Raw genomic sequence first — 27,322 nt, 5'->3', positions numbered from 1 at the left:
AGCGCCACTGAGACAGGGGATGGAGAGAGATCGAGGGAGGCGGGCAGAGCCGAACCGGGAGCCGGGCAGCCGGAGCCAGTGACAGCCACGGAGCGGGGGCGGGGGCGGTGAGGAGCGCGGAGCAGGCGCGGGACGGCGGCGGGCGGGGCGGGGAGGCCGGGGACGCGGCGGCGCGGCCACCTCCTCCCGGCGCCGCCGCCCCCGCCGGCCCGGCCGGGCCACCTCCCCCGCCCCCGGCCGCACGCGCCCGCAGCCTAATGACCGCAGCCAGCCTGCGCCGCCGGCCCGCGCCCACTCGAGGCGAGGCTGCCGTCAGCTGGCAGCACGGAGCGAGCGGGGACAGCGCGCCAGCCGGGGTGGCAGCTCCCCTAGCTCCGGCTCCGCGGGCCCTGATTGATTTGTCAGCCGAGGCGAGAAAACAGCCCCTCTGATCCGTGCGCCTCCCGGCTTCCGGGCCGGCCCTGCAGGCTGGAGCGCCCCACCGGCCCCAGGAGGGAGCCCCCTGTCCCCCGGCCCGGGCCCCGCCGCCCCTCCAAAGTCCCACACCGTCTCCGCCCGGTCGGCCCGCAGACCCTGGGGTTGCCAACTGCCCCGTCGCCTCCCCTGGGCACCGTGCCAGCCCCACCAGTCCTCACCCTGCCGCTCCCCCCAAGCCCTGCACCCCCACCCCCCGCCCCCCGGACCTGGCCCGGGGCCGCCCGCAGAGCCGGCCACACCCGCTGCCGAGGGCTCGGAAAGGTAAGCCGGCGCCTCGGCGCGCCCCGGGGCCGGGAGGGCTGCGCGCGGGGCGCGGGCTGGGCCCCGCGGGGCACCCGCGGACCCGCACCCGGAACTGCCGCTGCCACCAGCGGGGAACCCGCGAGGGCCCCGCTGGGCCCGGAGGGCTTCGGGCAAGTTGGAATCGTGTAGTGAGAGCCTGGTGGGAATCCGGAGATAGTTACCGGCCTTCCTTTCCTGGGTGGGAGTGGGGGTCTCGCTGGGGCACAGAGCTCTTCTGGCCATACCTTTCATCTTGTAAGGAATTCTCTTCCTCTCTCACCCATCCTCTCCTGTCTCTGAAGGCATCATTTTCCTAGGTCTTTTTTGAGGAGTTACCCCTTTTTTTTTTCGCCTTTTTTCAAGCAAGGCATCTCTCTCCATTCCTCTCCCCCAATTAAGCGTTTTCTCTCCCTCCCCCCCACCCCCCGATTTAGAAGGATTTTCTTCCTTTCTCACTCTCCAGTTTAGAAAGAAATCCTCTCTCCCTACAATTTACAATTTTCGTCTGGCGAACTCTGCAGTGCTGAAGACTGGACCCGCTTCTCTGTTGCCCTCTTACCCCACTTAATCCTAGGTGTGCAGATTCAATACGAGTCTTCAACTGGGGGAGGGGGGCTGGGTTTTTTCTGATGCATGGGGCTATCTCGAGGGACTCAAAGCAGGGTACCAGCAATCCATCTTTGCCTCCAGGAAGAGGGCAGCTGCCCAGCCTCAGCTCAGGTGCATGGGCATTTGTTTCCAGGGGGCAAAAAGGGAAGACTGTATCCTGAAACAAAGAATTAAGGCCAGTGCAGACTGTCCCAGCTTCTTCCAAGGGGGAAGAGTCTCAGCTTCTGGACAGAGGGGCCACGTCCAGGCCCCTCCCCATCCCTTTAACTTTAAAATAGTTTAGTGAACACGGAAATCGTGTTGTTGTTGTTGTTGTTTTTCTTCTGTGTGGTGAGCAGTCTACAGAGAGAAATGGGAAAGAGGGGAGAGAGCTTTAACTCTGATGCCTGCAATTAGTTCCCTGGGATGGGGAGGGGGCAACCCGGGAGCCTCAGTTCTTCAGATACAAAAGCATTTAGATCGCTTTAGACCGGTTAATCCTGAGTCCTGCTCGGGTCTCTTTTGTTTCCCAACCCCATTGTGGGTTTTGTGCAGTTTCTCTCTGTTCGCGTGATTGACTAGCCAATGGATGGTAATTATCCAAATGTCCCCTCTGTCCTTTGACTGACTTCTCTGTATTATGGGCAACTGTCATGCATTCTGTCATTCCATATCATATTACACGTATTATCATATGAAGTCCCCCCTTTAAAGAAGGGAGCCTCAGCCCAGATGCTGTCGATTTTAGAAGGAAGGTCCCCGAATAATTTGTGCTGGACTTGTTTTGGAATACAGAACAGGGGACGCTGGAGATGGGAGGTTGTGCAGGTAATTTGCTTTGCTGGCTGGGGGTGGGGGTGGTCTCCGGAGTTGGGGTTATAAGGAGCTGGGTACAGATTTGCTAGTTGTATTCTTCTGGTCAGATCCTTGGAGTGGTTTAAATATGTCTGGGATACCTTATGGAGAAACTTGGAATCAGCTTTTTTGACCCCACAATATCAGATATATCTATGAGTCTTTTGGGGTACTAGATCTTAGTAGGACATGCTCAGAATGCCAGCCCCTGGGATCCTAAAATATACCTCTTGTACCTGTGGCCCTTCACAGGACTATTTGGACTCTTGCCCCGGTTTGCTGTCAAGCAGACCAGGATGGAGCAGCCAGCTGTGTCTATTTGAGCCTCCCATCCCCACAAGCTGATGCTAAATCTCCGAGAAGGGACGAGCTTTTCCAATGATGCTTTTGCACAGATAAACTTAGTGCCCCTTGGTGCAATTGTGCATGCCATCACTTAAGAGGGAGGCAGATTTATAACAAGGAGGCTTTGCAGACAGAGGCTCTGGGGTCCTCTGAATCTGTGGGCAGAACTAGCCTTGCTTCTGCTAAAATGTGAAAAAAGTGTTTTATTATTGCAATGGATATGAAGTGCCACCCAGATGTACAGCCTCACAGTTAATTACCTTGTTCTTCATCAAATATATGAGCAATAAATTCTCCAGGAAGGGAGGGGTGTGTGTGTGTGTGTGTGTGTGTGTGTGTGTAGATAAATGGATGGATAGATGAATGCAGGGGACAGAGAAAGTCACACTCTTTTTTAAGACCACAGAAAGAGAGACTATTTCTTTGAAATACTGCTGCAAGATGCTTTGAATTTCTCAATGATCAAATATACATGACCAAGCTGTGCATGTTAGGGTACGAGGTGTGCTGACGGTCAATAGCTATTGATCAGGCTGTTAAGTATTTCTGCTCAGTTTTACAAATATAGATAGATCCCAGATGATTTAAAGAATTGGATAGCTAAGAAACTAACATTCTATGTTGCTTTGGAGAAGGGGGAAATGGCTGGTCAGTAGTAAAACACCCCAACCATTGTTTATCTCCTCTTACCTCCCCCCTCCCCCCACAAAAATAGCTTAGAAAACATGCAGTTCATTAGCAGGAGTGTTCAAGAATGGAGTAAAAAATATTCTAAATGTTTTGTTTGGGGTCTGCATGGCACAATCACTTTACCTGAGCCCAGCCTGTTCACAGGCTGAGAGTTTACCACTGTCTCTGTCTGTCTCTCTCATGCACGCGCGCACACACAAACACACATACAATTTTGCAGCCACTATTTTGACCCAGACTGATACACGAAGCTGAAGAGATGGGGAGGAAGCCATTTCTGGGAGTGGGAGCTAAGGTCCTTAAAATCCTTCTGGTTAGTAATCAGGTGAGCAGGCCACATGGCTTCCCCCAATTAACTAACTTCTCACTAATCTGAAGATCTATTTAGAAAGGTGTAGAGGGAGTGGAGGATGGAGATTTAAAGATAACCTCTAATTGGTCTGGAAAAATTCAGTGGATGACACCTGGAAACCCTCTTTTTCTCTTTCATTCTCTCCTCCTCCCCCACCACTCCCCCTTCCTATCTCTTTCTCTCAATTTACCTTCTAGAATTAAAAGTGGACTTGAAAGGAAGAGGCCCTGAGAAACACTTGGGAGGAGGAGGGAGCACGAACTTTTAAATTTTTATTGTGTTGAATTGTAAATCTTATTTGTGACCAACCAATTAGCTATTTTGTAAAAGAATCATATTCAGGAAAAGCAGCCTTTACCCGGATTGTAAAACTTGAACACACAGACAACTGATGGTTATGATGTGTTTTCACACCTTAAAATGACAGAGTGTAGATTTTTAGATTTTTCTATTTGCAGAACAATCTTTTCCAGCTAAGTGCTCTCACTGGAGGAGCTCAGACATCCCTATTGATAACCACCCCCCAAGTGAACCCAAAATTGGCATCCCTCAAAAAAAGTTGACCCACCTAGAAATGGATGAATCAGCCTTGATTGGGTGGACATGCCCTTTCACCTCATTGTGTCTGACCTATCACTTAATTAATCTCTCCCAGATGCAGAGCTGTTGACAATGCCAAAGATAAGCAGTATTTTGAACAAAGCTGGAAGCTTTTTAAAAGAACAAGCCACAGTGAGGTTTGAGGCTCTTCAAAATGTATAAATCAGCATTTGGATGCAGTGTTTGCTGTAACATAGCCTAGTCTCAGAAATGGTCCCATCTTTGCTGGAAACTTTCTGTGCATTTCTTTAACCATGGATGTGTATGCACATTCGTTTTCTGCCTCTCCCCTTTCTGCCTCTGGTTCTCTTTCTTCTGCCTCTCCTCTGAATTATAGTATCCATAGCTTGTTTCCTGAAAAATGTCCTGTGCTTTCTAGCCTTGTCTTTGGCTCTTCAGAACATTTTCACAGCACTAGGGCTATGGATGTGGTCAGTTTTGAAGGCTTTGGGTGACAAAATATTATGAAGGAGGACATTTGTGCTAGAGGCACCTTGGTGACATACAGGGACTAGTTCATTAATTAAAAGACTTGCTAATTGCTGCTTGAATTACTATACAGAGAGAATGAAACAGAGAGTTTGTAAAAGATGACAATTTGAGGGATCAATTTTTTTGGCTTAAAACATTGTCATAAGCAGTTCCCAGAAAATGTGTTGCTTTTACTCCTGTGTCTATCACCAACTATTCAATTGAGCTTCAATTAATGATAATATATGGTTTGGGATCTTTAGCTGGGCCCGACTGATGGAAGAGCTTTGTTGAATTTGGTGCAGGTGGCACTGTTTAATAAGCACAGGAAAGAGTGAATAATGTAGTGCTTGCAAAGAGAAGTAAATGCAAAATAGATCGTTCTAATTATGGCAGCCCCCAGAAATGGAGACACAAGCCGAAATGGCCAACTAGCTGGGAAATTCCAAATAGAGCTGATTGTCCGCTGCCTTTTTTACTTTCTCGAGGGCTGACACAGGAGCTGGAAAGCAAATTTGGATGAGCTCATCTGACTGAAAACCAGCAGTCTGATGACCTATCAATGTCTAGAAGCCTTTGCCAGAGTCAAACTCAGTTCTAGCACAGGGTCACATCTTCCTATAAGAGATTCACATAAGCTTATCAAAATAGTCTTTCATGTTTCATTGCAAAGTGTCAGGAGATTTTGTGTTCTTGTCTTGTTTTAATTTCTTTATGTTTGAGAAAATGAGTCCATAGGAAATCAAAGTGTGAATACTTAAGCAAACAGAATTCCCCATATACCTGCAAGGGTTTGTAGTGATTTTCATTCATGCAAAGATAATCGATGGGACATTAGTTGTTTTAACTAAAAATGTTGGGGGAGGGGTACCAAGGGGCTGGGCTTCAGTTGAAGCACATGTGGGAAATGACTGGTTCCTCACCTAAACAGACAATGCCAACTTTCCAAATAGCAGTAGAGACTTGCTAAGCAAACCAAAGGAGAGTTGGGGAAAGGTCCTGTTGAAGGTGTAGGGTGAGAGACAGTAGCCATGCTGGGCATTTTTCTTTACTGGCAACTTCACTATTCCCTTCAGAAAAGTACCATGTCCAACATGACCTCCTAGGAAAGGGAGCATCTTACTTCCAAAGAAGGTGCAATTTGTCCTAGGAGCCTGGCTGGCATGCTGTGGGATAGTCAATGGTAGGAATCCAAAAGCAGTATTCTTTAGCTTGGATGAAAGGAAGACTGAGTCTGCATGGGTGTGCTGGATATGGGCTCATCTGTGTGGCAATGGCTCCAGCATGTGGGGCAGACTGTCGTCCTCTGATAGAGGATCCAGGGTGCAACCAAGTGCAATATCTTTAGGCAAAATCCCCTTTTTGTTCTGTAGAAATGTTTACCAAGCCCACCACCAGTATAGTGAGCATTGACTGGGCACTCGAGTCCATTAGTGCTGGTGTATGTGAAGCTCATAAAAGGTTTATGGGGAAACTGCTTCAAAATGGAGTTAGGGGTGTCCTGAAGCCAGAGAGGGGTGGAAGAGATGCCTTTGAACGAAGAATGTGGTAGGAGAAAATTTTCAGTATCAGGTATGTGGAGATAGAAGAATTGTCCAAGGGTTCAGCTGCTGCCTCCCCTACTCTCAACTCCACTTTTTGTTACAAAGTCTTTCTGATTCGCTTTTAAGTAAATGTGGTTCTCTCTGTGAGGAAATTTATTGCTCTCTCTCTCTCTCTCTCTCTCTCTCCCCCTGTGCATGTGTGTGTGTGTGTGTGTGTGTGTGCACGCGCACATGCTTCAACCTGAAAAGCCTGCAGAGTAAGGATTAGCAAAATGGCCTTTCCAGGATTGGCTATTATTCTAGGTTATATTAAAATTATCTTCAAGGTACAAGGTGTAGCTATAGTTATACCAGTTTAAAAAATGACCTCTTGTTACAATATTTACTTATTTATTTATTTTTTTATTTTTCGTTTTCAGGACAATTTATATCTTTTCATGGGAATTAGTTGTGGAGGTGAAATTAGCTATTGTGATACAATTGTTCTTTAAGAATAATCTGATCTGACAGATTTATATTGTTGACAGTGTGATTTGGGCAGGACCCAGATATAAACTTTCTGCACCCCAATCAATAATGGCAAATCGTTTTGCTGAGGTGAACAATCTCTGACCTAGTATTCGTATTTCTTTTACCAATTCCCTGTAATAAAATTGAACATTTTGTCACCACTTTGAGAAACACTGCCAAACACCTTAAAACACATGTCACATGCCAGCAGCCCCTCATTTCCCTCCTCCGGGAGTTTCTACATCTGGAATCATAATCACAGATAAAAACCTTGACAAAATTGCATCTGAGCACATTCCTCTCCGCAGCCCTTACTTTCTCATAACATTTAATACAATATTAATACCTGCTACCGAAAGGCAGGAGGGAGGAAAAGGGCTGCCAACCTCCGAGGTTTCCTGATGCATCATGTTCAAACCTGAAATTCACACTTCGTGTTTCATTTTAAGTTCAGCGCATTTAACAGGGCCCTAGAGAGAGAGCCCTGGTTAGTTCCCCAACCTGCTCAGCTGACGCCCAGGGAGGCAGTTTCAGAATTGTTCAGATTGCTGCAGGGAGAAGAGGAGGAGGAATTGGGCTCCTCTCTGCCTGCAATGGGCCAAACCACTTCTCTATCCTATTGTCACAGATGTGGGGCTCCTTTGGAAATAATGAAGGCCCCATGATTTTTATTGTCAATAGTGGTGATCAGCAGATTTTCTGTATGGTGTGACCAAAGCAATGAGCTGATTTCATAAAGAAAGAGAGAGCCATGCCTGAGCACTGCTCTGCCTGACAGCCACTCACATCAATATAAAACAATCCCCCCTTTGCTGAAAGAGGCCCACAAGCCTGGGGAAAAGGGTGTCCTTGTTGAAGATCTGGGGCTTTTATGACTTCCCTGTTTTTCACCTCATCCCATCTTTTTTTGAAGATGCCCACACCCCCACATTCCTGTGCACGACTAGGAATCACCATTTCTCTGCTCTCCAAGTTGGAGACTGAAGGTAGAGAGAAGGGGAAAGCAAAGGAAACTCCTGTGTCTCTTGGGGTCATTAGGAGCTACCCTGGAAATGGACTTTCAAATGTTAGTGGTTTTGTTCCGGTGATGTTGTTCTCTAATCAGAATTAGGGTCAAAACAGATCAGACTTGCCCCCTCTCTTTTTAAAATGTAAGCCTCCAGGTTTCTGGAATAAGCAACTAGCACCCCTAATAGCAAACAGCCTCAGCTTTGAGGGGAAAACACACACACACACACACACACACACACACACACACACACACATTTCCCTGAGCAAGGCTCACTTTGGTAAGCAAGGAGTGTAATTTGCTGAGTGGTGCAAGCAAGCTCCTAGCACAGGGGACAGTTACGCTCTACCCAGGGAACAGAGGTGGGCCACCCGCCCTGTCACTGCAGCCAACAGCTTTAAGAAAACAGCCTTAAGAAAACAAACAGTCCTTTCTGCTTCAAGACAGGGAAGAAATGCTGGTTTGACTCTATCTTCTTTGCAGTTATTATTCAAGGTTTCCAACCCATACCCTAACCCCATCCTCAGGGTTTGGGGTCATCTATTGGTGTATCCAAAAGGGGATCCCAGGCAGGAGTGTCTGGGGCCAAGGAGGGCGGCTCTCCTGCCCGGAACCTTTCCCTGATGCCTCACAAATCGGCGTTTTCTCTATCTGCCTTTCCCTGCGGGGAGACTCCGGAAGGCTGCAGAAATCTGGGCGCCCGTTCGCTCGCTTGTCAAGAAGCAAACTGTCTTCACATTCTCCAAGAGCAACATCCCTGCCTAGGAAGAGGAAGGAAAGAGGCAAAATAAATAAAACCAGTTAATGTTGTAGTTAACTTGCAAATCAAGTAAATCTGTTGGTGCCGTATTTGAGAAATAAACCATCAGAGCGTCACAGCAAACACACACTTCTGAACGTCTTCATTTTGATTTAATGGTATATCAGCTTCAACTATCGCTTCCTCTGCTGGTACACACGGCCTGATGCCTCGGGAGGAGGGTGCCCATGTTTATCACCGAGTGAGATGACTAATTACACCTTGTCAATCACCGGCTATGAAGACATAAAACCAGCGCGCACAATGAAGTAGTTGCCTGCAGCGTCAATTAGTTGGCGATTCCGAGGTTATTGCGTGGCCCTGCTTTGGCCGCCTCTAATAACGGGACAGGGCGCGGGGAACAGCGCACTGATCAATCACCCTCCTTCCTGGGCTCCCCCACGCCCTCATCCCCACCCCCACCAGCCCGGCCTGGCCTCACTTTCTCGCGGTGGCTTGCGCTTCCTCTCTCCGCGGCCCCGGATCGGTGGCGCCTGCAGCCCCGGGAGCCCCGGGAAGTTTGCGCGCGGCAGCTCCGCAGCCGGCAGCCGGAGCCTCGCAGCCTTCGGGGAGCGCTGAGGCTGGTGGCCCCTTTGTTGGAGAAGGCGTGGAGGGAGCGCTTTTGTTCTGAGTTAGTCACGGTGGCCGGCTGGAGGCTGCTGCCTCATTATGCGCGGGGTCTGCTTGTCTGCGAGGAAGCAGATGGTGGGGAGGTAGGCAGCGGCAACAGTGGCCAGATCTGAATTCCGTTCACCTGTCACCTCCCAAAAAGGCAGGTTCGGGAAACTTAGGTATTCTTTCCCCTATCGGGGGAGGGGGTCGATGGGCCTCGGTTTCCGGAGCCTGAAAATGTTTCATTTACCTGTCTGTGCTGGTTCTCCCCACCCCCTGCCTTTCCCTGGGCTGCGGCTTTGCGCGCTGTGTAAATGTCACTCACGTGTCAGGATATGTGTTTACAACCTGTTCCTCTCCTTGTTTAGTCTCCGAGGACAGGACTCGGTGGTTGCACGACGTCCCCCAACCACTGGGGGAGATTAGCAAAGTTACCGGCCTCTGAACCTCGGGCTTGGGTCCCCAGATCCCGCCCAGCGGGGGCAGATGCGCTTGAACCTCTACCAGATTCGCGCGCTTCACGGTCCGACGAGAGGGTTAAACAGAGGAGCTCGCGGGGCGGGAATTCTGGCTACTGGGGAATTTAGGGCCGGCCAGCGATGGATGGGGGCTGCTGGTTAGAGTGGTAGATTGGTGGCGAGAGAATAGTGTACAAGTATGGGAGGAAGTGAAGAGCCGCAGGGTGTATGTTTCCATGTTTCTTGAAGAGCGCTCGGCAAGAGTTACAGAGTAACCGCCCCACCCCCACCCCGCCAGCTCTTGAAAACGCGTGATGTCCAGCCCACACCAAGGACAAACACTCCGGTGTTGTTACAATTCTTTTCAACTCCTTGGGCAACCTCCAGGTAAACCCTGGTGACTCCCAGATTGGATTTTCATTCCCTATTTTCTTGGGAAAAAAAAAAGTGCCCCAGATGCTTGTGTTATTAAGTAGGCGTCGCGTGCCCGGGCGCGGGCCGTGTGCAGGAGCTGAAGCACACGGCTGCGTGAACGCACGCGCACACGCGTCTTTGGATTGATGTTTCTTCCTTCGCATTGGGGTATCTATGCACGTGCAGCGTGTACACACATACTTGTAACTACAAGAGTTTCTGCAAATACTCACAACAGAGCCTCAAAGGCGCTCGCTCAGGGATTTAAGCAAGATTGTCTAAGCACCCGAGTATGTTTAACGTGCTGCTTTCTAGATGCTACTTGTGCGGGACACTTGCTACTTGGACATGGTGCGCGCGTGTAGACCACAGTTCCTACGTTAGTGCTCCACCATAATTTTGCCCACAGATAAATTCGTGTTGGCTGTGTTTTTGTCAAAACAGACCAACATGTGCATTTGCACACATGAACACGAGAGTATGTCCTTGGCTATTACAAGCACAGGTATGTGTACTTATGTGTGCAAGTTATGTACAGTATGTAGAAGGTATGATTTCGTGCTGCTTTAACTCCTTGACCTGTAAGATAAACTGCAAAGATCCTGGCTTTCCCGTTACTGGGTCCCAGCAAGCAGGTCACTTCATACCGACACCCCTACCCCCATTACATGGAGCGAACCCCTCCAACAAAACAGACCCAGGAAATGGGACTCAGTAACTGATGTGTTCCGTTCAGTTTTTCTCTACAATCACTTTTTACTTCCTAAATCCTTGCTCCCCTAGACACCTGAGTATTCCAAGAGACTCTAGGTTGACCATGAAGTCTGGAGGCTGGGACTGGCAGTGGGGTTTACCCCGCAGGCTAGGCTGATGGTCCTTGGCGTGGTGGTGCAGCCAGGCGGCTGTATGGACCTCACGTCACCCACGTCAGTGGCATGGTGTGTGCCATAGCAGAAAACGGGCCTGTGGTTTTTAAGGACCTCACAGATGCCAAATGCTTCTCGGAGTGAGAAAGTTTTGAAAAGGAGAGAGGAAAGAGGCAGTGATTAAAGAATTCGTTTAGTGCCTACTGTGTTCCAGACATTTTTACATCCAATTTCTCTTTCATTCATGCTGGGGATCTTCTCGTCTCCCATTGAAAAGGTCAGAAATAGGCTAAGGGAGGTTAAGGCATTTAAGATTACATTCAGTGTAAATGGGACAGCTAGGATTCGAACTCCTTGCTTTTCTGAGTTCTTAAAGTCATGATCTCCCCCACTCTTCCAGGCAGGAGAGAGACAGGGAAGTTTATTGGGCCCACAGATAGCTTGGAGCGAGGAGATACTGGCTGGTCCTCCTCCCCAGAAGTCACAGTTCACGGTGGCTTTCGCCCTTCGAGCTCAGCTGGGTCCCCAAGAGGCCTGTGCGGCTGCCCGCAGCCGGCGGGGCGGCGCGGAGCCCAGGACGAAGGCCGAGCTCGGAGGGAAGAGGGCTCTTGAAACTCTGCCCCAGGCCTGCCTTCCCGGGCCTCCCCAGAGGGTGCCCGAGGCCTAGGGGAGACTGGAGTGAGACCTCCTGAGGTTCCTTTGGCTGAGCCTTCTCGGAATGCAGACAGCCAGTAAAAAGGGTTTAATTTTCCTTCCCGAAGAAATCTCAGGAAACTGTTGGTAGCTTAAAAAACTCCAACCCCGTGTTCTCCCTCCTCCCTCCCTCCCGCCTCCTCCTCCAACCTCGCCCACCAGCTCCCACTGTCTCGACTCTCCTCTCCTCCTCTTGCCTCTCCCCTCCCTCTCCGGTCTCCCGCCTTTCCGGAGCACGCGCTGCCAGGGCCTGGGGCGCCGGGTGGCCAATGGCACAGCGGCAGGACGTGATGTCAGGCGCGGCTGTAGAAAAGGCGCGGAGGCTTGCGCTGGCGCGGATTGCAGAGCCGGGGCTGGGCTCGGCGCGCGCTTGGAGAGCATTGCGCGCGGCAGGGCCCGCGGCCCGCGGCTCCTCCTTCCACTCTGCTCCTCCTCCTTTTTCTCCTCCTCCATCTCCTCCTCCACCTCCTCCTCCGCCTCCTCCTCCTCTTCCTCCTCCTCCTCTTCAATTCTCCCGGTGGCTCGGCTCGGCTCGCTGGCTTCGGAGAAACCCCTACTCCAGTCGCCGACTCAGCGCCCTAGAGGGTCCCCTTTGGCTGCGGGCACACCCCAGGGAAAGGAGGGGGTCCAGGCATCTGGGCCGCCGCGGGTACCTAGCTGTTCCTAAGTGAACCCCGTCCGCAGCCTTCGCCGCCTGGGGCAGTTTGCGCCCCTGCTTTGCGCCCTGAGCGCCGAAGCCGGACGGGCGATGCCCGCGGCGTGAAAGCGCCCACGGCGGGCGCCGACATCTGCCCTGGTCTCCCGCCACCTCCTCCACCCCCCGCGCCCGTGCCCTTGTGACCCTGGCTTTGGCGCCGCCGCCCAGGCGCCCCGCGATGTAGCTGCCCCCACGCCTCGGCGGGAGGCGTCCTGGCCCGCGGGCGCCCGGGGCCCGGAGCCCGGCCTTTGGGGCGCAGCCGAGCTCGGGCGGGGCCGGGGCCGCGGTGGCGATGCACTGGGCCCGTTAGCGCCGGGAGCGCCAGGCAACTGAGGCGGGGGGCAAGCCCTTCCTCGGAGGAGCCGCGCCCCCGGCCCCGCCGATCCCGCCGCGATGCTGTTCCACAGTCTGTCGGGCCCCGAGGTGCACGGGGTCATCGACGAGATGGACCGCAGGGCTAAGAGCGAGGCTCCCGCCATCAGCTCCGCCATCGACCGCGGCGACACGGAGACGGTAGGCGCGCGACTGTGGAGTTGGGACTGAGAGCTGGGACCTGGCCGGGCCGGTCAGCGCCTTTGCTCCCCGAAGTTTGGGGAGAGTCCTTCGTGCCGCACGGGACTGAGCGCTGGGGATCCTTGGACAGGATGCAAGGCCTGTAGCCGGGACAAACCTGGCTGCTGGGGTGGAGGAGGGAAACAAGGTTGAAACTGAAATCGCAGACCCCTAGGGTGGAGGAGAGCGTTTCTCCCGAAGTGGAGCGGGGTCCCACCCGCGGCCCTGGCAACTCCCTTCTCACCTCGCTGGGCGCTTGGGTCGACAGCCCTGGCTCTCCACCTCTCGGCTCCCGGCTGCTGGCTGCGCAGCCGCCCGCGCCTCGGGAGAAGGGCGAACCAGCTGGGAGCCCTGGGGCTCCAGCCGGCTGAGATCGCTCCCAGTCTCCTGGCAGTCGGGGCTCCCTGCCTAGCGCAGTTTCAGGCGCCGTAGTCTTCTGGGCCGGCACTTTTCGTTGATCCTGTCCCCGCGCCTCTGGCCCGCGGGTCCTGGGCAGGCCAGGGCTTGGAGTTTAGGCTCTGGCCTGGCTCTCGCGGAAGGAGACTACATTCGGTTCTCTACACCTGGCTCAGCCGGCCCAGCCCCAAATAGCCAGTTCTTGGCTTCAGACCTCCCCAGGGGCCAGGAAGAGCAGACGCTGCCCAAACAGCGGGCCCAGAAGTGAAGTGACCTTTAGAGATCCAGGAGGTGGAGAGCACGGCCAGCCGAAGCGTCTCTGCTTGCAGAGCAAAAGCGGCAGCTCAGTGGCCGCCTGGTCTCGGTCTCCGAGCCCTTCTTCTCCAGTTAAACCTTCACCGTTCCTCAATTTGGTCACAGATGGATTGGGGCTGGGCCTGTCCTGCACCCAGAGACTTTGAGGGCACCCCTGAACCCCACTCACCATCTCCCGAGACTCAAGAGGATCCCAGCCAGGGGCAGAGGAGTCAGAAGTTGCTCGACCTGTCCTGGCCTTTGGTCTAAGGATCCACAGATCTCTGTGAAGAGTGACTTTTAGTGGTCATCTTCCCCTTTTCTGAGGCCCAATGGGGTGACTCCTTTAAGAAATAGTTTGGGGAATGCTCTTGGAGGACTTGACTGAAATACCCAAGGAGGTCCTGGTCCTAAACAGAGCTGAGAATTTCTGGAGAAAGGGAGAGGGGACAGGAAGGGGGGGACTTAAGACTGGAGACCACCTAGAAGAAGAGCCTGGGGCTGGGGTCTGAGGCTGTCTAGAGCTGACCTGGCAAGCCTGGCCCTTCGCTGCTAGATTTAGGCCTTTTGGGGTGGAGGAAGCACTCCACCTGCCCAAACAGCCCCTCTAGGCGTTCAGGGCTACCCAGGGCCACCGAGTGAGGTGCGGGTGCCAGTGTCTTGGTGGTGGCACAGCCACAGGCTGACACAGGCGCGAGGGTCTCCCGCCTTCCTCCCTTTGCAGACCATGCCATCCATCAGCAGTGACCGCGCTGCGCTGTGCGCCGGCTGCGGGGGCAAGATCTCCGACCGCTACTATCTGCTGGCGGTGGACAAGCAGTGGCACATGCGCTGCCTCAAGTGCTGCGAGTGCAAGCTCAACCTGGAGTCGGAGCTCACCTGCTTCAGCAAGGACGGCAGCATCTACTGCAAGGAAGACTACTACAGGTAGTGCCCACCCAGGGCCTACTGGCCTCCAAGGCCTCCAAGTCTGCCCCTCTCCTTTTCCTCCAGTCCCAGTACAGGTTACCCTACTCCGGATTCCCTCCCCCACCCCCAAGCCAGTGTGACTTGGGTGACAACCTTTTCAAGCAGCCATGTGAGGAGCTCTTGGAAAGATTCTTGAAGTAGGGGACCGAGAAAAAGAGAAGCTGCCCTCTCCTTAGATCATAAGTAAACTTACAACCCTCTCTCTTTGAAGTTTCTAGGCTCAATCAGAGGGAATAGAAATAGACACCCAAACCCAGGTAGCCAGGGCTGGTGTGAAACAAAGTTGGTGGAGAACAGGGAGCTAGTGCAGTTCAGGGTCTTTGGGGGAGATGGAAGGATTAAAGAGCCAGAATTACTAAGAGGCTACAAGGTCCCTCTTTCTCCTCTCCAGGGTTAAGGTTAGGATCTAGTTATAGAACCTATAGAAGGTTATGCTCTTCTCTGTGTGTCTTTATCGCTGCCCCTGTGTTTCTTCTTATTTACAACAGTGTGTACTATTCCCAGGAGCTGGTCTGGAGAGCAGGGGCAAAGGTTGAGGAAGTGGTAGGGAAGTAGGGGTCTCCTATCTTCCAAGTGAAGGCTTTTCTAGGGCTTGCACAGATTCTGATGAAGTAGACTCTCCTGTGGGCTTGAAAATGGTTAAGGGAAACAGGATCGGTCCAGGCCTGGGTCAAAATCCAGTTCCCTACCGTCTCTCCCCACCCCCATCCTCCAAATGAAATCCGGGTTGTCCATCTTGAGGAAGAGATTTTTTTTTTTTCCCCAGAAGCAGCAGCGGCACCTGGAGGAGGGATATGGGGGGGATACCCAACCATTTGTCCCCACAGCCCCTCCTTCCATGGTCTCTACAGGCGGTTCTCTGTACAGCGCTGCGCCCGCTGCCACCTGGGCATCTCGGCCTCGGAAATGGTGATGCGTGCTCGGGACTTGGTTTATCACCTCAACTGCTTCACGTGCACCACGTGTAACAAGATGCTGACCACTGGCGACCACTTCGGCATGAAGGACAGCCTGGTCTACTGCCGCTTGCACTTCGAGGCGCTGCTGCAGGGCGAGTACCCCGCGCATTTCAACCACGCCGACGTGGCGGCCGCGGCCGCAGCAGCTGCAGCAGCCAAGAGTGCGGGATTGGGCGCAGCGGGGGCCAACCCGTTGGGTCTTCCCTACTACAATGGCGTAGGCACTGTGCAGAAGGGGAGGCCGAGGAAACGCAAGAGCCCGGGGCCCGGGGCGGATCTGGCAGCCTACAATGCTGGTGAGTACAAGGCGCCCCAAGCGCCGGGGTAGGGATGGGGAAAAGTACGCGGTGTGGACAGCCAGGAGCTGGAGTGAACCTTAGTGTGTCTGGTACACAGCGGGTACTCTGGTTGTCAGTTTCCCTGGTCCTAAGCACTAGACAGCCTGGCAGAAGTGATACTAACTAGCCCCGTGGGCTCCAGCCCTTGCGCGCTCGGCCAGAGCGGTGGGACATACAAGTGCAGGACCTCGTCGCTGAGAAGTTTTGTGTTTTTTTTTTTTTGGAGGCGCCTTTTTTGTTTTTACCCTTCCCTCGCTTTGCAGGCGGAAAGTGTTAGGCTAGAGAACTCTAGGCGGCACCGACACCGAACAGTATTTGGGCTGAGGACCGGGAGCTGGGGTGGCGGAGAAGCGACGCAGGGCGGCGAGGGTCCCAAGAGAAAAGGCTGGCGATGGCCAAGGGCGCCGAGCTGGACTTGGCGAGCGGCCCGGTCGTGTGAAATGTCCCGAGGGCAGCAGACTCTGGAGCCTTTATTGAGCAAGGGCTGTGGGTCCTGGTGGCCCTCCGAGCCTTTGGCACTACCAGGTCTCTGAGGTTTTCCTGGGGTCCTCCGAGTTCCGGCGCCTGCTGGGGTGAGGGCGCCGACCCTCCGAGGCCGGTGCCCTAGGATGGGACCCGAGCAGGCCTGGCTTCTCGCAGGGGTGTGTGTGGGGGCTCCTTTCGAATTTCCGGCGTCTTTGAAACCTAGGCCTCCCCGCGCCCCCTCCCCCGCCACCGAGAAGTCGGCCCCCTCCCGCGGCCTCCCGGCCCAGGACAGCTGCGGAGGTTCTGAGGCCGGGCAGATTGAACCTTCAACATCTGCCTGAAGTCTGCAGGGCCCGGAAAGGTTTATGGCTCTCCCGACTTCCGAACTAGAGTTTATTTGCAATTATGTTCTCTCTTTCGTTTGCGACAGAATCAGATTCAGGGATTTTGTTCTCTTCCTCCTTTTCCCCTTAGACGAATGCACAAGTGGGGAGGAAAAAAAAAAAAACCTAAACCAAAACAAACCCAAGACTGAAGAGGGGCTACAGTGGAGAAGACAGGGTTATTTTGATTTTAAAGAGTCTGAGCTGGCTAGGGAAGGAAGTGGGGAGAAAATGAGGGGGGGGTCTCTTTTCGCTCCAACGAAATTGCTTGTTAGAGGATAGTGGGGCCGAGCTGGGAGGGGATGCACCGCCCCCCCCCCAAGTTTGGTAAATGGCTGGCTAGACGATTTAAGATTTGTTGAAGGCTGCACTACAGATACAGAATAGAAGTCTATTCCCCATCTCCATCATCCGAAAATAAAGACTAAATCCAGTCCAGGCCCGTGGTCCCTCAAACCAAGTGGCCTCTATTTATTAAGTGGGGTCAGCTTTGGTAGAAGCAGCCTGGGGGCTGGGGGGAGGGGGCTCTGCTCCAGGGTACCTGGTGGGTGGAGAGTGGTTTTTTTTCCTGTACACGCAAGTTTGGCACCTGGTTTGGAATTGTGCAAAAAGAGGATAGAAGGTTTCAAGATTGATTTTTGCTTTTTGCTGCTCAGCCTTCACCTTCCCAGCCAGGCCGAGGGAAGATGTGGCTGGAGGCTGTTTCAGAGGCTCTGGCACCTCTCAACAGGGGACCCTTTACTCTGCCGTCTCATTTTCTCTTTGGCCTCTCTTTCTTTCTGTTCTGTCCGTCTTCTTTCCCCTCTGTCTCTTTCTCTGTGTGTCTCTGCTTTTCTGTTCCCTTGAGCTTGTCCTGGGCCTTGGCCTGGGCTCCTAGTCCTGGGAAAAACAGTGTTCGGTCGGCCCGCGGTGGCTGTGCGGCTCAGTTATTCGGGACTCCCAGCACAAAGTTGGGAAAAGAGGGTGACTCCTCGGCCTCACGGGACCCAGCCAGGCCCCAAAATCTGCCTTCCGCACTCCACCCCCCCTTCCCTCTTGGCTTTGGCAGAAGAGAAATGGCTGCAATGTGGGCCTTGAGGCAGCTGGGAATAGAAAGCCGGGGCACGGAGGGTGCGATTGCGGGCGGTGTGTGCGGGCAAGTGTCTGCGTGCAAGTGAGTGCATGCTTCTGACTCTGAGGACACCAGCTCGTTTGTATAAGTGTCCCGCATTCTGGGACTAGCCACCCCTACCCCAGGCAAAACTGGTCCTTCTTGGGGACGGTCCCGTCAAGGGCGATTAAGCTGGCCGGGTGGGAAGGGGCGCGGGGCTCCGGGCTTAGGGAAGGGTAGCTCGGGCCGCGGGCCGCACAGTCGCAAAGTCCTTCCGGGGCGGGGACGGCGGTCGTGCTCCTCCAGCGGTCCCTCTGGACCGAGCGCGCTGCCCCAACCCGGGAGACGGAACTAAAACCTCCCGCAACTGCGAGCGGGGCTGCTTGTCGGCCAGGGGCGCGGGAACGGCGGCCGGAGCCGGCGAGGGGCCTGGGCCGCGCGCACTTTGCGCTGGGGTTTGCGCGCCAAGGCCGCCGGAGTCCCGCGCAGAGCGGCCGGACTCCCGGGCCTCCCCCAACCCCAGCTTTTTGTGTGTGTGTGCCTGGCGGCGTAATTACTGATTTGATTCCAATCCATTATTTAGACAATTGAACCTACAATCTCGTCTTTAGTAAAATGAGGCGAAGTCAGATTTGATTACAGGTTCAGTCCCAGCGACAAGAGCTCGAAACCCGATGGGTTAATAACAGATCACGAGTAAATTATTCATGATTTTACGAGCTCTTTAGCTCCATTGAATCGGCCTAATTGAGAGGAAAAAAAAAAAAAAAAGAGAGAGAAAGCCGGGTCCTCCCCCCTCCCCTCGGCCCCACTCCTTTCCGGGTCCGATCTTGGGGAATCTAGACCCTGCCCCGGGCTTTGGGGGCCGGAGTGAGGAGGGTCTCGGGCGCCCGCCAACCAGGTCCCCAAGGCCACCTCCCCCACCTTCCTCCCTCCTCCAACGCAGCCCCCTGCCCCGGCCTCTGCCTCGATGTCTGGGGCCCGACCCTTCTCTTCCCTCCTCTCTTTTCCTTCCCCCGTTGCTCCACTCCCCGGCTAGTAAGGGCTCTGGAAAATCCTCTCCTTGCAGGCACCCTGTCTCCTGGAGCCCCGGGATTCAGTCACTCTGGCCCCCTCCACATCTTCCCCCTTATTTCCGGGACTCGCTTTCCCCTCCAGCTCTTCCTGTCTCTCCTTATTTCTTTCGGTTTTTGTCTCTCCCTGGTTCTCCTGGTCTCCGTAGCTCCCCCACTCCATTTTTCCTTTCTTTTTCTGTGGCTCTGTCCACCTTTCTTCTCTAACTCCTCTTTTCTCTCCATTCTCTGTCTTTTCTACCTCTGTCTCGGCCTTTCCTTTCTCTTCCTCCTCCCCTGAATCACCTTCCCCACTCCTAGGCTTCACTCAGGACACGTCCCTTGGGCTCACAGGGCGCTGGGGTCCCCACGGAGCTCATTAACAGCAAGGATGCCCAGGTGGGGGCTGTGCGAAGGGATGGGCCCAGAGATCCCCCATGGGGAAGCCTGCCCCACCCCTGTGTAGTTGGGGGAAAGAGAAGGGTCATCCTCTCGGCGGTTCAGGACATTCCCCTTGGATAGGGCTCCAGTCATATTCTGAGCTCCTTTAAATTCTTCACTCTGGGTGAAATACAGATTTCAGGATGGGTTGGGGGACCTGCATGACTGGGTGCATGTGGAAAGGGACCCTGAGATGATGTAGCCCTTAGCTCACAACTCCAAGGTTAGAAGCAAGACTTGAATCTTGCAAATTCTTTCTGCTGGGCAGGGGAGAGGGAGAGGTGGTCACCAGGACAGCAAGAGCACTTCCCAGGTAGTGACCAGGTAAAATGCAGGACAGCCAGTTCAATTTGAATTTTGGGCAAACAATGAATAAAATTTTAATATAAGTACCTCCCATGCAGTATAAATATTTTTAGTATAAGTGTATCTCATGTAATAATTGAATTTTAGATAAACGACAAACAAGGTTTTAGTAGAGATGTGTTATTTGGTATTTGAACAAATAAAATTTTAGTATAGATAGGTCCTGTTCAATCTTTGAGACATACAGCAAAACGTTATTTGTTGGTTTTCTGAAATTCAAGTTTAACTGTGCAGCTTGTAATTGTATTTGCTGAATCTGGTACCTCTTTGCTGGACATGAGAAATGGCACAAGCTGTCTTGCCACTTCCACACTTTAGAGTGTCTGAATTTGAACTTCCTGTGAGGCTTTCCCTAAAGCAGGATCTTAAGGGTGGAATGGCTGGGGATGAGATGCGGGGATCTTTCGAGGGATCCTGAATATCCCCATTAGCTGCCAGGTTGCTAAGCAATTTTCTGAGATCCAGGGTTTCTACCCAGAGTCCCCCACCCCCAGCCAGAGCCCCATCCAGGCCCTGGTGAAGCTCCTTTTGGATGGGGACAGGCTCATGCTCCCTTCTGCCTCCCTTTGTGGTGTCCTGGAAGGAAACATAGAGGAATCAAGTGCTGAGTCCAGGCTCAGCCACACCAGTGGTGTGCAAGTGGCTTTGTTTTCCTTAGCCTTAGTTTCTTCATCTCTAAAGTGGGAACAGTACTAACGTTACAGTGATGTATGTAGACAAAGTGTAAGATTGACGTCTAATATATCTTTCCTTCCTTCAACTTCCTTCCCTGTCTAGTAAGAACTATGTCACTCTTTCTGTGAGTCTGCCATCATTAACTTAACTTCCCTAGGCCTCACTGTTCCTTTGGTAAAACTGGGGAACACCCACCTCATCGGAATTGTGAGGATTAAACTACAAAATGCAATTTCCAATCCTCAGCTGAGAACCCAAGGCCCAGGGTTCGCTCAGTACATTGGGATGTGGGAACTGTTGAAAGTGAGGCTCTTTGTCAGCCAGTGACTTCTGGGTGCAGGTGCCAGACACGGAAAGGGGAGACAGGGACAGCTCAGTTTTCCTTGGAGAATGTTTGGGAAACAGAAGGAGTGTGGGCCTGGAGACTGGGCTGCTAGGTCCACAGTCAAGTGGATTGATTGAAACTGAGCCTCACACCTGCACATCCATGTTTATTGCGGCACTATTCACAATAGCCAAGTTATGGAAACAGCCAAGATGCCCTACCACTGACGAATGGATTAAGAAAATGTGGTATCTATACACAATGGAATTTTATGCAGCCATGAAGAAGAACGAAATGTTATCATTCGCTGGTAAATGGATGGAATTGGAGAACATCATTCTGAGTGAGGTTAGCCTGGCCCAAAAGACCAAAAATCGTATGTTCTCCCTCATATGTGGACATTAGATCAAGGGCAAACACAACAAGGGGATTGGACTATGAGCACATGATAAAAGCGAGAGCACACAAGGGAGGGGTGAGGATAGGTAAGACACCTAAAAAACTAGCTAGCATTTGTTGCCCTTAACGCAGAGAAACTAAAGCAGATACCTTAAAGCAACTGAGGCCAATAGGAAAAGGGGAACAGGTACTAGAGAAAAGGTTAGATCAAAAAGAATTAACCTAGAAGGTAACACCCACGCACAGGAAATCAATGTGAGTCAATGCCCTGTATAGCTATCCTTATCTCAACCAGCAAAACCCCTTGTTCCTTCCTATTATTGCTTATACTCTCTCTACAACAAAATTAGAGGTAAGGGCAAAATAGTTTCTGCTGGGTATTGAGGGGGGGAGCGGGAGGGGGTGGAGTGGGTGGTAAGGGAGGGGGTGGGGGCAGGGGGGAGAAATGAACCAAGCCTTGTATGCACATATGAATAATAAAAGAAAAATGAAAAAAAAAAAGAAACTGAGCCTCAGTTTCAACATCTGTAGAAAGGGGGAGATGATACCTGATTTGTGAAGTGGCTTTAAGGGTCTGGTGGAAATGTGTGCCCAAAGGAAGCCTTTTAGCACGTCATCTGGAATCCAATAAGCCATCAAGTTATAGCTGTTATCTTGCTGCTATTGCTATTATTCCTGTAGCATCATGGCTCAGAATGGTTTTTGTATTTTTCCAGAGCTACAATTGAATTCTGCATTTCCTAGCTCAGCAATCCTGGGCAGGTCGCACTCTTGGTTCATTCCTTCTATAAAACCGCACACAGCGCGATAATGTTTGGCTGCGGGTGGGAAGGGTGTGAACTTGGCATTGGTGGGCGGAACAGGGTCAGGAAATTCACCTGCCACTTCTGTATCTCTTTTCCAGCGCTGAGCTGCAACGAGAACGACGCAGAGCACCTGGATCGCGACCAGCCCTACCCCAGCAGCCAAAAGACAAAGCGCATGCGCACCTCCTTCAAACACCACCAGCTTCGGACCATGAAGTCTTACTTTGCCATTAACCACAACCCCGACGCCAAGGACTTAAAGCAGCTCGCGCAAAAGACGGGACTCACCAAGCGGGTCCTCCAGGTCAGCCGGAGCAGGGGTGGGGACATCTGCGGCAGTCAGTGCTTGAGGTGGAACCTCCCACTGGCCATGGCTTTGGAAGAACTTTCCGCCCTATGTCTGCCTTTCTCTTTCTCTTTCCCCACCTCTTCAGCCTGTCTTTGAATTTCAATTTTTCCCCCTAACTTCACAATCTTCCCTCTCAATTTTTGCCTTAGTTTTTCTGGGTGGCCTTCTGTCCTCTCTTGTCTCTCTACTCAGTTTTTTTTTTTTCTTGTGAATGGATTCATCGTTACTACTTATTAATCAGGTGACTCGACTTTATAAAACACTGAAGCATTTCAGATAAATCCAGAGCCCTTCCCCTTGACTGTCGTTGGTTCCTGCTTCTTGTACCTCATTTGCTCTCTCTACTTGCTCTTTCTTTTTGCCTCTTATTCTCTCTCTCTTATTTTCTCTGGATTTATCTCCTGCCTTTCCCTCCCCACTTCCCCTGCAGGAAGCAAGGTTTGGTGGTAGTATGGTGTGCAGACAGATCCCCTGGACATGTGGGGTGCTTGCTTAGTGGGGTCTGCCTTTGGGGATTGGGAGAAGCAGCTGGGTGCTTAGACAGAGGTAACTTGTATGTGAGGGTGTTCTCTTGATAGACAGGATCCAGAACTTTCACCAGATTTCTGTGACCCCAAAGATGTTGAGGTCTGGAGGGAGGGTTCCATGCTCTTACATGGCCTCAACTTGTGGCCAGCAATTCTCAAATCTTCTGCTCTCCTCTACTCCTTTTGTGGTCCTGGGTAAGCCTTTTTACTCTCCGGAGTCTCAGTTTCCCCAGATGTGAAACAAGAAACCACCCTTGCCACAGGGTGGTAATTGGGAGGAGGAGCCTGCTTCAATGCCTAGAGCTTTTACTGCTCACTGGATGGTAGTGATAACAACATAAAGTCGATTATCTAACCCCTAGGATTGATTCCTGCTTGCTAGACCTCAGTTTCCCCATCACAAATGCTTTACAGCATTTACTCTTCAGGACGTGTGATTATAGTGATAGCGATGAACATTTTTAGGTAAGAAAAATCGAGAGACGTCACCTGACCACGGTGTCAAAACAGAAGAAGAGGCCTTGGGATTCCAGTCCGGTCCACTCTGACCCACCCTTTAGCCCCCCCAGTTCTTGGAGACTGTGGGCTGGGAGGTGATACTGAGCGGGTGACGAATCCCGAGGCCTCCGCTGCCCTAAGAAAGCTCCTGCGAATCTGCCAGAAACCCGATCAAACCAAAACAAAACTTTTGTGGGGTGACGGGTTGGAACTGCAGGGGCGAGTGCAGATCCCTGGGAGGGTACTCAATTCGGCCCGGGCCGGGCGGGGTGGGGGGCTGAGTGACGTGGCAGAGGAGACGAGGGCGGCCAATGGGACGCCAATACGCCTCTCGGGGCCCGCCTCCTGCAGTTGGGGCGGTGTAGCGACTGCCTTTGGCCCCACCCGCCTGGGTGCTAGGGCCCGCGCTGCTGCTCCGCCAAGGTGTCCACTTGCCCTGGTCTGCCTCCTTTGTATTTTGCGTTGTTGGGAGTTAGGTCAGGGACTGTCCTGGTCCTGGTCCAGTCTGGACTGAGGACTCAGTGCATTTTTCTCAGGTCAGGCAGTCTGCCTATCCAGAGGCCTTGTGAAGTGCTGGGGGATGAGGGGTGCCGGTTTGGTTAATCAGAGCCAGGGAGCTGGCAGGGGCATGAGCAGGGGCTTGGAGTCAGGCACAGTAGGTTCAGGAAGACCTGGACTCAGTTCACTGACTGTGTATCTTGGACAAGTTAGTTACTCTTTCTGAACCACAGCTATAGAAGGGGCGCCATTAGGACACATACCTCTCCCAGGTGTCCAGGTAAAATGGAGTAGAGTTAGTAGCCATCACTGAGTCTGGGTATGGAGTGAGGAGAGGGGGGTCTATGCTGGCCTTGGGGAGGCAGGAGGCATGGTTCCCTGGCTTAGGAACAAATGAGATTTCCAGCATAGTTCTCTCTAATTCTTTCACCTGACACCAGGCTCAGGATACAGAGATGGATAGACTGGCCCTGAAGAAATTCACCTGTTATCTATAGGGACAGTCACCTGACAGTTTCCCCATAGCGGGATCAGGGGGTGTGTGTGTACTGGGGAGCCCAGAGGAGACACCACCCACTCTCTATGCCAAGCTTTCTGAGCCTCCAATGTCTAGGTGAGAACATTGAGGCCCAAATGATTTATATTTGCTCAAAGTCACACTTTGCTAGTACATAGCAGAGCTGGATCCAGGTCTGTCTGATCAATGGACATAGTGCTTCCTCTTCTGAGCCAAGCCAGCACCGAATGGGAGTATCACTTAGGGCCTGTATCTTCTGGGAGGGTCAGAGGCACCACTGCTTCTCTCTTCTTTTCAGACCTCCCCTCTCCTGCACAAACCCTTAATGCTCCTGACAGCATAGCTGCTCCTAACTATGCAGCAGCTTGCAAGCATCTTTCTAGCTGCACTCCTATCTCACTTTAGTATTTTCCTACCTGTGTTACAGATGAGAAGCTTAGACCTAGTAAGATGAAGTGATTTGGCCAGATGCCAGTGGGGCACTCCTGTAAGCCCAGCTACTTGGGAGGCTGAGATCTGGAGGTTAGAAGCCAGTCCTGGCATTAAAGTTTGCAAGACCCCCATTTCCGAAATAACCAGAGCAAAATGTACTGGAGGCGCAGCTTAACTGGTAGAATGTCTGCTTTGCATGTGTGAGCCCTGAGTTCAAACCCCAGTCCCACCAAAAAGAAAAAAAGATGAAATTATTTGCTCCAGGCTTCAGGAACCAGGCATTGGCAAGGTGGGGCTTGCTCCCAGTTGCCCTGGTGAGATATCTGGGAGACCCAGGATGGGAGCAGTCTTGGGCAAGGCAGCTGGAGGTATGGCTTTGGAAGAAAATGAACTCATCAAATCCTCTCTGAGTTACCAGCAGTGTGATTTGGGTGCTTGTAACTCTTCCTCTTCAGACCTGATTCCTTATCTCTGAAATGGGAATGATAACTGTTTCTACCTTAAGGTGTCTGAAAATGAATGGGATGACTCCAGAATAGTGCCTCCTGGTACACAGTAGGTGTCCATTAAACAGTTCATCCCTGTGGGTGTAATGGGACACACCTGTAACCCCAGCACTCGGAAGCTCGAAGCAGGAGGATCATGAGTTTGAGGCTAGCCTGGGCTAAATAGCGAAACCCTGTGTTGTCAAAAACAAACAAACAAAATCAAGGGCTGGGAATGTAGCTCAGTGATAGAATACTTTTCTAGCACATGCAAGGGCCTGGGTTCAATCCTCAGCACTGCAAAAACCACCACCAATAAAAACCCCAGTTCCCCATCACTGGTCCATACCAGCCTTAGATCTTGGATGCCTCCTCCCCAGTTCACAGTCCACCTTAACCTATCAGGGAGAGTTTGCACAGAGGGCAATGTTGAGATTGGACTGTCATCCTAGAGGTGGATGGTGTAGGCTGTGAGTGCAGGGGCAGAGGTGCTTGTAGGCTATTACTTACCAAATCTAACGTGTGAGCACTACCCACATGGGTGGCCTGGGATAATGAGAGCATCACTGTTGGAATTTGGAGTCAGCTGCAGCGAGGTGTAAACTCAGCTCTCCCACTTACTGAATGATCCTGAGTGAGTGACTTTTCCTCTCCCAGCCTCAGTGGCCTCAGTGGTAAAATGGGAACAACAGTAACCCTTACCTTCCTGGGTGTGGTGGGGAGTTGTAAATGAGATGACGTAACATACAAAGTATCTATTATGGACTGGAGCAGCTCATCGCACATGTGCACATTTATACTGCAGGGATCAGTCTGCCAACATCTGGGCACACATTTAAAAATTTTGGTTAGCTGATGAGGGAACAGAGGTTCAGAGAAGTCAGGACCCGTACAGCAAGTCTCACAGCTAGTAAGTGATGAAGCCTAGAGTCAAGCCCTGAGTGATCTGATTCCAAAGTTCTTCCTAATATTGCACAGTGGCAGGGTTGTGTCTTATCCTCTTGGATCTAGCTTCGAATCAGCAGCAGTATGGATGGGAGAGCAGGAAGGAGCCAGTCACAGGTACCAATCAGAAAAAGCAGAAAAGCTCACATCACATAAAAGGGCTCAAATTTGTCATCCTCAGAAGCATGGCAAACATAGCACTTACGCTCTGTGATTGGGCAAGGTGACAATGGCCCCTGGGACAGAGGTCTGTCATGACACTAAGTCCATGAAAATTCGTGGAGACTGTTCCTGAGCATATAGATGTAAAATGTCCAGGTGCCCTAGGCTTGCAGACAGGTGCTGATGGGTGGGGTGAAGGTCTTTGTGTGACTTTGAAAGAAAATACATTTTAACCAACAGTCTCAAAACCTTCTGTCCCTCACGACTTAGTTGTCATTAACCCATGAGAGATCCCAGGAGCTGAGAATACCAGCTGTCCTCTGTTCATTTCCTTGTACTACAAATATACGGATCTTCCAGTGGTGCCAGGCCAGACGTATGGCACTGAGAATTCTGGGGTCACCAGCACAGTGAATGAGGTCCCACGGGAATGTAGTCTAGAGGGACATGTAGCAAGGTGTTGTATAAATGACTGGAATAGTGATCAAATTAACCTCTATTTTTTCTGTGCATTTGAAGTAGTTCATAATAAAAACTTTTCAAATGATTCCAGGATCAAATAAGTTTGAGAAATGAATTGTCTTTGTCTTGGAACATGTTAGCATTCATAGAGGTGTTGAAAAATCTCAGAGACACACAGTTTTGCTCAGAGACACACAATTTTGTCTAATCTGACATTTTCCAAATTTTATTTTGGCACAGAATTTTGTTGTCATTGGTGGTGGTGGTGGGACTGGGGTTTGAACTCAGGGTTTCGCACTTGCAAAGCAGGTGCTCTACTGCTTGAGCCATGCCTCCAGTTCATTTTGCTCTTGTTATTTTGGAGATAGGGTCTCATAAACTATTTGTCCAGGCTCACCTCAAACCACAATCATCCTGATCTCAGTCTCCCAAGTAGCTAGGATTACAGACGTGCACCACCAGAGCCCTGCTGGGCCACAGAACTTTTATTTAACCTTTTTTTCCTTTTTGGTGTGGATTGAATATTTAACTCTGGGACAAAATAAAATTGAAGAAATGCTAGGAAAAAGGAAAAAAATATGGGTTGAGAACATTTGACTTCAGGATCGGAGCTGGTGAAGGAGGTAGGGAAGTCTTCCCAGAGGAGGAGGTGAGGTCAGCTCATCTCCCTGAGCC

General features: G+C 51.9%; 1 protein-coding gene across 2 annotated transcripts in view; it reads left to right on the top strand.

Moving 5' to 3' along the window:
- Nucleotides 1-289: 289 nt before the first annotated feature.
- Lhx2 (LIM homeobox 2) overlaps nucleotides 290-27,322 on the top strand; it is a 32,183-nt gene continuing 5,150 nt past the window's right edge. Inside the window, exons 1-4 of one of the 2 annotated variants that reach the window (XM_074051036.1) lie at nucleotides 290-738; nucleotides 14,229-14,431; nucleotides 15,325-15,728; nucleotides 21,871-22,076. In XM_074051036.1, coding sequence (XP_073907137.1) covers nucleotides 14,232-14,431; nucleotides 15,325-15,728; nucleotides 21,871-22,076 — 810 coding nt within the window. In that variant the 5' untranslated portion in view covers nucleotides 290-738; nucleotides 14,229-14,231. Of the gene's footprint in view, nucleotides 739-11,913; nucleotides 12,776-14,228; nucleotides 14,432-15,324; nucleotides 15,729-21,870; nucleotides 22,077-27,322 lie in introns of those variants that run through there. The other variant, XM_020166570.2, reaches the window with a different exon arrangement.

This window comes from Castor canadensis, chromosome 13 (genome assembly GCF_047511655.1).
Source record: "Castor canadensis chromosome 13, mCasCan1.hap1v2, whole genome shotgun sequence".
Taxonomy (NCBI): domain Eukaryota; kingdom Metazoa; phylum Chordata; class Mammalia; order Rodentia; family Castoridae; genus Castor; species Castor canadensis.
Note: the sequence above shows the minus strand (reverse complement) of the source record. Positions and strands in the feature narration are given on the sequence as shown.